This window comes from Panthera uncia, chromosome A2 (assembly GCF_023721935.1).
Source record: "Panthera uncia isolate 11264 chromosome A2, Puncia_PCG_1.0, whole genome shotgun sequence".
Classification (NCBI taxonomy): domain Eukaryota; kingdom Metazoa; phylum Chordata; class Mammalia; order Carnivora; family Felidae; genus Panthera; species Panthera uncia.
In genome coordinates, this window is record NC_064816.1 from 5,708,825 (window position 1) to 5,720,023 (window position 11,199).

The 11,199-nt window shown below is 61.3% G+C and overlaps 2 protein-coding genes across 5 annotated transcripts in view; both read right to left on the minus strand.

Annotated features, from left to right (window-relative positions):
* The window catches only part of MCOLN1 (mucolipin TRP cation channel 1), an 8,937-nt gene extending 3,378 nt beyond the window's left edge, over positions 1 to 5,559 (minus strand). The window contains exons 1-9 of one of the 3 annotated variants that reach the window (XM_049639842.1): positions 5,386 to 5,545; positions 3,051 to 3,247; positions 2,180 to 2,347; positions 1,926 to 2,091; positions 1,406 to 1,514; positions 1,063 to 1,159; positions 750 to 849; positions 415 to 521; positions 139 to 288 (exon numbers count right to left, since the gene is read on the minus strand). In XM_049639842.1, coding sequence (XP_049495799.1) covers positions 139 to 288; positions 415 to 521; positions 750 to 849; positions 1,063 to 1,159; positions 1,406 to 1,514; positions 1,926 to 2,091; positions 2,180 to 2,347; positions 3,051 to 3,247; positions 5,386 to 5,416 — 1,125 coding nt within the window. In that variant the 5' untranslated portion in view covers positions 5,417 to 5,545. Of the gene's footprint in view, positions 1 to 138; positions 289 to 414; positions 522 to 749; positions 850 to 1,062; positions 1,160 to 1,405; positions 1,543 to 1,925; positions 2,092 to 2,179; positions 2,348 to 3,050; positions 3,248 to 5,385 lie in introns of those variants that run through there. The other 2 variants (XM_049639841.1, XM_049639843.1) reach the window with 2 other exon arrangements.
* A 1,872-nt stretch (positions 5,560 to 7,431) lies between these two features.
* Positions 7,432 to 11,199, minus strand: part of ZNF358 (zinc finger protein 358) — a 4,932-nt gene continuing 1,164 nt past the window's right edge. The window contains exons 1-2 of one of the 2 annotated variants that reach the window (XM_049642410.1): positions 9,477 to 10,077; positions 7,432 to 9,233 (exon numbers count right to left, since the gene is read on the minus strand). In XM_049642410.1, the coding sequence (XP_049498367.1) occupies positions 7,504 to 9,233; positions 9,477 to 9,549 (1,803 nt within the window). In that variant the 5' untranslated portion in view covers positions 9,550 to 10,077 and the 3' untranslated portion in view covers positions 7,432 to 7,503. Of the gene's footprint in view, positions 9,234 to 9,476; positions 10,078 to 11,199 lie in introns of those variants that run through there. The other variant, XM_049642411.1, reaches the window with a different exon arrangement.

The following is an 11,199-nucleotide window of genomic DNA, read 5'->3' on the forward strand; positions in this document are numbered from 1 at the left end:
CAACCCCATCTGGCCTGGCCCTTCTGGCGGGGGGGGGGGGGGGGGGGGGGGGGGGGGGGGGCCAGGCAGGATGGGGGGGAACGCGTATTAGGGGAGCAGCACCTGGAAGGGGACAACAGGGCCCCAGGCAGGACCCACCTTGGCTTCGATGCCAATCTTCATGATGGTACCCGAGATAGTGAGCACATCGCTGGTGACCAGCAGGATGTACCAGCCGTTGACAAATTCCAGCCGCTCCCACAGGCTGATGACCCGTCCCCGCTGCCGCCACATGAACCCAACAAACTCCTGCAGGAGGTAGGAGGAGTGAGAGCCTGTCCAGGGAAGGGACCCGCTCTCCCCTGGCCCTTATGGCCCCAGAGCTGGGCAAGGCCGGCTTGGGCACATGTGCAGGCCACTGGAGGCAGCTCTCACGTTCTGCAGCAGAAAGCCACGGAGCAGCGAGCGGGCACACAGCAGGAAGGAGAAGGAGCAGGTGAGGATCACGACCACGTCAAACAGGAGCCGGAAGCTGTTGTCTCCTGTGAGGAGATGACTTGGGTAGAGCCAGGAGTGGCTCAGGGCCTTGGGAGACTAGGGACGGGGCTAGGCCAGGCCTAGGAGGCTGCAGGACTGGTTGTGGCTCCTCAGTGAGCTCACGGGTGACCTGGGCGAGTCAGGAACTGGGTCCGTGCTGGCCTGGGACTTGGCGGGCTCCCCAGGCAGGTCAGGACCCCCGGTCCTAGCTGGTGTGGGGCTTGGGGGCTCACCGTGCCTGAAGACGCTGGGGTGCTTACACTCCTGGATGTGGGCCTGGGTCTCCAGGCTGATGGGGATACGGCCGCTGTGCGCCTTATTGTCAAAAGTGATCTGTAGCAACACGGCAAGGCAGGAGGAGCCAGACTGGACCTTGACACACCCAGGCTCCCAGATCCGCACGATGGACGGTCTGTCCAGCCCCATCCCCCTTCTCACCCCCACGCTGCCCTTGGCCAAGGGCCCCAGCCCCGGAGCTCAGAAGCCCTGCAGGCAATCCCTACTACTGGCAGGCCCTACACCCTCGTCCCGGACCCTGGGGCTTACCAGGACACTGAAGGTGTAGCAGTCTGGAATTTCGTTGTTGATCAGGCTCTGGAGGTTGATGGTCTTCAGCTGGAAGTGGATGGTGACGTTGATCAGCCTGGGGGGTGGTGGGGAGGCCTGGGTGAGGGGGAGGGGCTCTGCTCCTCCCGCCTGCCACCGCCCGGCCCCCACCAGTGCTCCTGCCCCAATGCTGACTCTGCAGCTTGCAGAGGAAGTGCTCGCACACGGGCATCAGCGTGGCCTTCCTCTGTCCCCGCCTGTGAGGGGGCGGCCAAGGATGCCTGGCATCCTGCCTCCCCCCACCCTCAGCCCAGCCCTGGAGGCCCCCTCCATCAGGCAGTACTTGTGGAATTTGAGCGTGAGGTTCTTGTAACTGGCGCTGCCGTCCGAGAGGGAGAGATCATCACTGGGGGGCACAAGGGGTCTCTCAGGGGGGTCCACCCGGATGCAGTCTGAGGACAGGGAGTCAGGGAAGGGACACTGGGGGCGGGAGAGGCACAGGCAGGTCTCCCCAGAGTCCCCGACAGCCCCCTTCCCTCCTTCACTTCCCACTATGAGCTTAACGGTTGTCATTTGTTCCCCCACTGTCTCCCCAGGACAGGGCCCAGTGTGTCTCATTCTGGACACAGGCCCTAGGGCCTGGCCCTCAGTGAGCCCCCAGACGTTTAGTGGATCAATGACATTAAGACACCACGCGTGCGTTTTCCTGCGGACCAAACATTCCCCCGAGGACACCCCGAGCGTCGAGTCACGATCGATCGGGACAACCCTATCTCCTAGAAGGCTGGGAGGCAGAACCGGAATGTGACTCCCAGCAGCCTCGCTACCCCGCCTGCTGTGTCTGCCCCGCCCCGCCTGCTCACCAGTGACAACCAGCGGATCAATGTCAAAGGTGTCGTTGGCCGGGTCCACGTGGCCGCGGTGGTAGTAGTGCTGGCAGAGGGCCAGGGCCGAGCCATTGGCCCAGGGGCCACCTCCGCCCCGCACGTAGGCATACCGGCCCAGCGACACATCGGGGAGCATCAGGTACTGCGGGCAGGGAAGGGGAGAAGCCGTCAGCCCTGCCTGCTCTCCCCTGCCTGCCCCCTCACCTGCCGCCCCCCGGGGGGCCCCGCACCTGGTCCACGGTGTGGAAGATGGCCTGGTAGAGCTGCTCCCGCGTGTAGGCTGCGAAGGTATCATCCGCCCCATCAGAGTAGCCCAGGAGGAAGAGGTGCCGGAAGGCAATGGTGTTCTCCTCCCGGAAGGTCACTGCCAGCTGGTTGCTGAGCCCGAACAGGATGAGCTGGTGGAGGGAGCAGGCATCGACAAAACTGGGATGGGGCCTCCCCCAGGGCACGAGTGGAGGAAGGCCCACCAGAAATCCCCGGTGAGCAGCACACAGCAGGTGTTCGTACATCTCATGCCCGAGATCAACGTTCATTAAATGTTTAGCAGGTGCCGGGTTCTGTGCTGAGCCCAAACCTACAGGGTAAGTACCACCGATGGGCCCTTGTACCGAAAAGAAATCAGAAGTGTGGTAATACGCCCCGAATTACAGCACCAGACCAAGAGCTCCTTAGGGCAGGGGCTCGGTCTGATTCGTCTTGGGGTCCCCAAAGCCCACCATGGGGCCTGGGATGGCAGCAGTATCTATCTGTTAAGCCACCGGGTCCGTTCTCTTTGAGGCACCAGGCTGCCTGGGTTCAAGTGCCAGCTCCCCATGCTTGGTTGCTCTGTGATTTTGGACAAATCCCTTCACCTCTCTGGGCCCTGGCTGCCTCATCTGTAAAAGGGTGACAATAAGAGTTGCCAGGACCTCCAAGGGCATTTGTGAGTTTACCAGGAGCTGTTCCCACACAGACCTGGGAGAGCTTTGTGACTGATCACTGCCATTGTCACTGTCCTTACGTTGCTGCAGCATCAGGACTAGGCTCTGACTCCAGGACTCTCCTTCAAGAACGGCGGCGGCCACAGCTGGGTTCTGCTGGGGCCCCTGCACGACTCACCTGCACAGTGACCACCAAGATCTTCACGACTTGCAGCATCAGCTTGAAGGGCTTACGACCCTTGGCCCGGAATTTGTCACAGGGACTCATGAAAAAGTACTTGAGACGGCGACGCAGGTCCTCCTCTTCCGGAGGGACCGGGGAAGCCCCGGCCCGGGTGCCATACCCAGGACTGGGTGTCAGGAGGCGCTCCGTCTCTGAGGGAAAGGGAGAGGGCAGTGGGGATCACCTGGCAACAGGGGAGACAGGTCCCCTGCTCCAGCCAAGAAAAGAACTCTCATCGAAGAAAACCCAGAAACTCGGCAACGTTTTATGGATACACACAGCAATAGCGCTCAGAGGCTACTAATTCCAATTTGGGGCTCAAAAGGGCCTGAGCTTGTGCGTGACCCTGTTGCTCACTGGCTGGGGCAGGGCACCCGGCCTCTGAGCCTCAGCTTCCTCCTCTGCAAAATGGGGCAGTAATATCCCTCACCGGGAAGCTGAAGGTCTGATGCTCACAAAGCATCGACCACAGGGGCTGGTGCGTGGTAAGAGTGTCTGAATATCCCATCCTCGTTCTAGTTGTTGGTTTGTGGGGAAAGCACGAATGGCTTCCACTGGCTTCTCACAGGGCACTCAAGCCTCCAAGGGCTTATATCAACTCCAGCCCCCAGGTGGGAGCATGGAGCTCAGCTACATTCCAGTTTTTTCTTTCTTTTTTTTTTTTTTTAAAGAGAAGAAGAGCAAGCATGAGTGGGGGAGGGACAGAGGGAGACAGAGAATCTTCAAAGAGGCTCGATACTCAGTGCAACGTTCAATCCCATGATCCTCGGATCACGACCTGAGCCGAAATGAAGAGCTGGAAACTCAACTGACTGAGCCACCCAGGCACCCCTTCCCGTTTTTTCTGGTCAAACACCCAAAGAAGGGCCCTTCTGCTCATCGCTCATGGTGATCTGGCCCACCCAGCTGACACTCTCACAAGCCACAGGCCTGAAGAAGGAGAGATCGACAATAACAGAGCACATTTGCTCAAGACTCATTGTACCCCAGTGGGTGTCGTTATGCCATTTGTGCGTCGGCTCGTGAGCTAATATAGCGTCTTCATTAAGGGTCCCAACTTCTGGAAATCACACAGCCCTAGAAACAAATCCCAGACCTGCCACTTCCCAGTTGGGGGATCCTGGACATCTTTTAAAACCTCTGTGTCCTCATTTGAAAAGTGGAAATTAAAAAAAAAAAAAAAAAAAAAGAGTCTACCCTAGGGCTGAAATTCTGGAAGGTGTTCTGAGAATGAAGACAGACAAGACAAAAGCCTCGGTTCAGCTCTAGAATTTTAGTAATTCTTCAGCAAACAGGGACTATTCTAAGCATTACTCGTTCCCTTCACTCCTGATCAGCCCAAGAGGAAAGTCCAAGGTTTCATCACCTGCTGGGGTCACAGCTGGTCACAGCAGCCCAGGACCATCCCTGACAGCCCCCCCCCCCCCACACACACACCCCTACTGGGAGAACCGTGCTTCTTTCCAGGACCTGGCTGGCTGGCTGCCTGGCACAGCCACCAGGATGAATGTGGCACCGTCAGAACCTGTCGTGCAGGGAGGGCCAGCTCCTTGCTGGTCCCCTTGGAGCTGGGATGCTGTTGTGGAGTTGTTTACAAGACAGCTGGATGGGAAGCCAGAGGGCAGGCCCGCCTCCCTAGCTGGGATCACAGTTAACCCACCCCAGATCCTACCAGCAGGGACAGCTGAAAGACCAACACAAAGGGTCCTCCTCCAGCCCCACCCCCCGCATTAAGAAGCAGAGACTGAAAATACTGGAGGCTGGGCAGCCACCTCCTGAGTTCAAGGAAGCTGAGCTTCCATGGGTTTGGACTTAAAAATCGAGTTAAGTGCCAAGGTCAAGGAGGCAATCTGAGTTTTAGAGAAGCTGAGCGTTGCCTCCTGGATTGGGGAAGGGAATCCTGGGAGTTTCACGTGAGGTTTGGAGAAGCTGGTGCCCGCTGAGAGTTCCAGCAAAGCTGAGCAAAGCAGAACGCAAACCCTGGAAACCTCCCCGGCGCGAGCTGGCGAAGCTGGCGGCCCACCCGCTGCCTGAGTTTAGGGACTCTGAGCACAACGTGGGTCCAGGAAGAGCACTCGGCAGTCCCGCCACTCCGAGGTCGGAGGAGGTGGTGCCCACCTGTGGCCCAGGTGCTAGGAGCCATCTGTCCTTATCTCCACCCCCGGGAAGCTGAGAGGTCAGCACCGGAGTTTAGGCAAGGGAAACCGGGGGCTCGGCCGCCCCAGGTCGGGGAAGCTGGCCGCCCGCCCGCCGCCCGCGTTCGGAGGCCCGCGGGGCCGCGCGCCCTCACCTGAGCCGCGCCGGCCCACGGGGGCTGCCATGCCAGGACGGGGAGCGCCGGACGCCGGCGGGCGCGGCGGGGCAGCCGGGGTCCGAGCGCCCGCCGCTGCCACTGCGGCCTCGCTCCCTCGCGGTGCAGCTTCAAACCCTCTCGCATCAGCTGACTCGAGCCGCGGTCACGTGATCGGAGCGGCGCCGCCCCCCCCCCCCCACCACTGGAAGCACGTGACCGGATCCTGTCCCACCCCCTGCGCCACGACAGTCCCTGCGGCCGCAGCACGCATGCGTTGTCCTCGGCTGGCGACTTGCGGGGCGGAGGGCGGTCTTGGGGCCATAACGCCGACGGTCCCTGAAGGTGCTGGGGGATGGGCTGGCTGTGAGAATGCCAAAGTAGGGCTCGTTCCGTCCTGGCTCCTTGCCACGCCTCCGTCCGGTGCCGGATTCTAGGGTTCCAAGTTCAAGGCTTGACCCCTTACCCTCCCCAGAGTCCGAGGATGATCGTCCGTCCTGTCTCATGGCTGCTTCTCTGGCCTGGCAGAAACCTCATGCTTACTCGCATCTCGGCTTCCGCTCCTCTCATCTGAACTGTCGGCAAATCTATGTCATTTCCTAATTGTGTCCTAAATAGGACCACTTATCCCCACTCCTATGGCCGTCAGCCGAGAGTCCCTCATCATTCCTGGCCTGGACCACTGCAGCCACCTCCTTCCTAACCTGAGGCTCCCACTCCTGCCCCCTGCACTGTCCAGGCAGCAGCCGGAAAGCATTTTGGAAGAGTAACTCCTGTTGAGTCTTCTGCCACACCTGTCGACGTCTTCCCGTTGCTCTAGGATAACAAGCAAACTCCCACCTCAGTCTGCCAGGGCCCTCTGCTCTGGCCCCAATCTCCCCTAGCTCATCACTCAACAGCCCCGGGGCCTTTGCACACTCTTGCTTTGAAACACGCTGGTTAATGGGGCGCCTGGGTGGCGCAGTCGGTTAAGCGTCCGACTTCAGCCAGGTCACGATCTCGCGGTCCGTGAGTTCGAGCCTCGCGTCAGGCTCTGGGCTGATGGCTCGGAGCCTGGAGCCTGTTTCCGATTCTGTGTCTCCCTCTCTCTCTGCCCCTCCCCCGTTCATGCTCTGTCTCTCTCTGTCCCAAAAATAAATAAAAAACGTTGAAAAAAAAATTAAAAAAAAAAAAGAAACACGCTGGTTAAGAACTCAGGCTCTGGCGGACAGACAGTTTGGATTAAATCTAGGCCCTGCCAACTGCCACTTACTTCTACATCCGCCAAAGGGTCCCTTAAACTCCACATGTCTGGTTGCTCGTTTGCAAAATGGGGATATTTAGTCATAGTTACCTGTCTGGTGAAGCTGTGGAATTAAAAGAGAAAATGCGAGAGCATAAACTGCAAGGGTACAGAGCAAGGCCGGGCAACCAGCACTGACAAGTTAGTGGGTTATTGGGATTCTAGAATCCCTCCTCAGGAAAGCAGTCCCCCCAGTAACTGCTTTCCAAAGCTTTCTGAAATTGGCATCTGTGAGTTCTGTGAAGGCCAAGGCCGTGCTTATCTTGCTCTCTGTTGAGGCTCCAGGAAGCAACAGATTTTGGCTGAACACATAAATGAGCGCCTCTTCTGTCCAGTGCTGTACCTAGAACATGGGCTGTGAAGGGCGTGGGGTAGGCTGTGCGAACACAGAACACATGGGATAGGGCTGCTGGCAAGGTCTCCTATCAGCCTCCATTATCAGCCTTCTAGACTGTCAACATGCCAGAAATTCCACCACTCAGAGAAAAGCCAGAGTGAAGGGATCCTGTTCAGACCACCCACCAAGGAAGTCTGCCCTTGACTAGGGTGGCTAGGGTGCTCTCGGGGAGCAGAGTGGTAACTACGGTGGGCCAGTGTGAGACCTTGTGGGGGAACGGGGAAGCCTGGAGGATTAGGGGCAGGGAGCCAGGACATTGGGGTTCCAGCTGTGGCTGGCACGGGCCACACCCTCCCCCATCTCCCGAGGAAAGGGCTGTGCCTTAGTGGAAAAAGAGAAACAGCCAAGCCACAACACAGAGCCAGGAGGCAGTGCCAGGATTTTACTAAACTGCACGACACACAACTTCCCCAGGCGCCCGGGAGCATCGGCGTCCACTTCAGCCGTCGGGGCCCAGCAGCGCCCCTTGCTCCCGCACCCACTCGGGACTCTCGCCAGTAGGGAGGGCTGGGCTGACAGTGTCATGGGTGGGGGAGCAGGGTTCGGGATGAGACTCGGGGTTGGAGTCGGAGCTGGGCCCAGGATCTTGGTCGGGGCTGGGGCCAGATCCGCGGTCAGGGCTGGCCACAAGGTCGGGATCTGCGTCGTGACCAGGCTTAGGGTCAGAAGCTTTGATAGAATCAGGGGTGGGGGTAGATTCGGAGCCAGAGACAGCTTTGGGGCTGGGATTAGGGAGGGAGCCCGGCTCGGAGCCAGGGTCAGAGCCAAGGCCAGAGCTGGGGCCAGGGCCGAGGCCCAGGCCGGAGCCGAGAACAGACACAGCATCAGGCCCCAGGAGGGAGACCTGCCCGGGCCGCAGCATCGAAGCAGGACTGAGGCCCAGGCCTGCGGCGGCCGCCGCGGCAGCGGCAGCCGCCGCGGCGGCGCCCTCGTGCACGCGCTTGTGCTTGGTGAGGCTGGAAGCCTGGCCGAAGGCCTTGCCGCAGAGCTGGCAGCGGTAGGGGCGCTCTCCGGAATGCACGTGCAGGTGCTGCAGCAGCGCGGAGCTCTGCCCGAAGGCCTTGGAGCAGTGGGGGCAGGCGTAGGGCCGCTCGCCCGTGTGGATGCGCAGGTGGTGCTGCAGGTTGGAGCTCTGGCCGAACGCCTTGCCGCAGTGGGGACAGCGGTACGGGCGCTCCGCCGTGTGCGTGCGCTGGTGCTGCAGCAGCGCCGAGCTCTGGCCGAAGGCTTTGCCGCACTGCGGGCACGGGTACGGCCGCTCGCCCGTGTGCGTGCGCAGGTGCTTCAGCAGCGCGGAGCCCTGCCCGAAGCCCTTGGCGCACACGGGGCACTTGTGCGGCCGCGGGCCGCCGTGCGTGCGCAGGTGCTGCGCCAGCAGCGAGCCGTGCCCGAAGGCCTTGCCGCACACGGGGCAGTGGTGCGGCTTCTCGCCGCTGTGGCTGCTGCGGTGCTTCAGCAGCGTGGAGCGCCAGCCGAAGGCCTTGCCGCAGGCCGCGCACTGGTAGGGCCGCGCGCCCGTGTGGATGCCCCGGTGCTGGGCCAGCGTGGCGCCGTGGCTGAACGACTTGCCGCAGTCGGGGCAGCGGTAGGGCTTCTCGCCGCTGTGGGTGCGGCGGTGCTGGCTCAGCCCCGAGCTGCGGCGGAAGGCTCGCCCGCAATCGGGGCAGGAGAAGGGCCGGGGAGGGCTGGCAGGCGCAGGAAGCGCCGCGGGGCTGGCGGCCAGGACCTCGGGAGTGGCAGTGAGGCTAGATGAGAGGGGGTCCAGGTCTGGGGCTTCGGTGGGGCTGAGGGTGTCGCTGTTGGGGTCAAGAACCAGGGGGACAGGGCCGATGACGTCTGGATCCAGGTCGAAACTTGAGGACATGGGGTCGAGATCTTGGGGATCCGAGTCACGGGTCCCCGAGACGGAGCTCGGAGCTTCAGCATCGGGGTCCAGATCCTCAGAGACGGGCTCCAGATCTTCATAGCTGGGGTCCACATCTTCGGAGACAGTGTTGAGGTCTTCTGGGTCGGGCTCTGGGTCCAGCTCTTCAGGGTTGGGGTCCAGGTCCTCGGAGTCAGAGTCAAGCTCGTCATAAGCGGGCCTTGGGCCTTTGTGGCCTGGATTCCTGACCAGGACCGAGCGCCGCATCCCTGGTGTGGAAATGCTGGCTGCTTCTAGGGCCGGATCTGCAGGGGTGAGGACAGAGGGTGGGTGGAGGTAGGTGCTGGAGAACAGGGGGTCTCTCTTGGAGTCTGGGCAGGGAAGTGAGAGGGGGCCGTGCCCCACAACCCATCCCTGCACACACACATGGATCCTTCTCTTGTCTCAGACTGCAGGGAGACTTGTGGCAAGCCCCAGACAGGGCAGGGAGAAGAGGGACCCTGGTGGGACATGGGGGTGGGGCGGGGCTTCCCTTCTCAGCACCACACCTGGATGGAAGTCATGGGACCCGGCACTAGAGGTCTCCAGTACCCAGTTCCAGGGCTCTGCCCCTCTCTGCATCTTGGGCTCCTCCTCCCGTGGGAAGCTTGGGTCCTGTGGAGGAGAGAGAATCCAGGCTTCCTACCCCCTTGGCTGGGGTCCCCTCACGGGAAAGAGGGATAAGTCCCTGGGTTCCTGTGCTTGCTTCTAGTACACGGCCTGAATCCCAGTTCCATCATTGGGGAGGGCATATTTGGGGTTTCCCCTGAAACCTCGGGCTTGCCTCGTAGAGAGGAGCATCGTGAGCTCTGAAGCTTGTATGTGGGGGGTGAGTGGGGGGCAAAAAGCATCTGGTACTCATCTTGGGTCACTGGGGGAGGGCAGGGGCACCTCTGGCTTGCTTGCTGGGGAAGAGACGACCTGAGTGCCAGACCTCACAGTTCCGGGGTGGGAGTAACAGTCAAGACCCTTGTGTACCCGAATGCCAAGTTCCTAAAGCTAGAGAGGGTGGGGGAAATACTGTAGGACCCAGTGGGATGCAGGGAGACCCATGGACCCCATAGCCAGGAAAGCAGGGACAGGTGTTGGTATACCTGTCTGCCCAACTGGATAGAAATCCTGAATTCTAATCCCTAGCAGAGGTGGGGGGGGGGGGGGCAAAAAAAATACCGGGGCCCCTCTTTGGGTTCCGGGGGGGGGCGGTCTTGGGTCATCTCCTAGAAAAGGGGAATTCCTGAGTAACTGAGCCAATGGCTGAGATATGGCAACGGGTGTCAGGACCCTTTTATCCTCTCCTGGAGAAAAGATCCTGAATTCCATCCAGCCCCATGCCTGGTGGTTGGGAACAAGGTCTAGAAACAATAGCTGGGACCCTTCTGGGGAGCTCAGGGAGCTCAGGATTACCTGATGGGGAGGCGGTCTGGAGCTACCCACTCCATGGGTGGGGGTTGGGGAGCAAACGACAAATAGATCTGATCCTGGCCACAACCCCACAGCTGGAAGTGGCTAAGCAAGAGGGTGGAGTTCTTAGATCACCTCCTGAACCCAGACACCACATTTGGAGGGGGTGGGGAACAATGCCTGGGTCCCCTTCTGGGTTCCTGGGGCACAGGGGGACCTTTAGATTGCCTCCTGAGGAAGGGCCCTCCCAAATTCCCATCTCTTAGCTGGAAGGGGGGGGGGCATTCTGGGTTCCTGGGGGGGGGGGGGGGACAGGTGGGCCCCTGGATGACCTCCTGCGAAGGGGCTTCCAGAACTCTGGCCCCCAAGACTGAAGAGTAGGGGGAACAATAACGGGGCTCCATGGGGTCAGAGGGAACCCCTGGATCCCTCTCTTGAGGAAGGGCCTCCTGAACTCCCGACCTCAGGCTGGAGGGTGGGGAGAACAATACTTAGACGTCCTCCACGGTTCCTGGGATGGAGGGGGTCTGGATCCCTCCAGGGAAAGGGGCGTCCTGAGCTCCCGACCCCACAGCTGAGGGTGCCCCCCCCCCCATACCTCCCGATTTCAGGCGCCCACCTCCGGCTGGGCCCTCCCCCGGGGACGCGGCGGCGGAAAGGGCGCGCTAGGCCCACGGGCCGCGGGGACCCCCTCCCCTCACGCCCGCGACCCCGCTCTCCCGGGCGGGGCGGGCGGCGCGCGCGAGCGGAGGTTGGGGGGGGAGGCGGACAGAGGTCGCCCCGGGCCGCGCCCCGCGCCCGCCCCCGCCCCGGCCGCGACCCCGGCCCCCG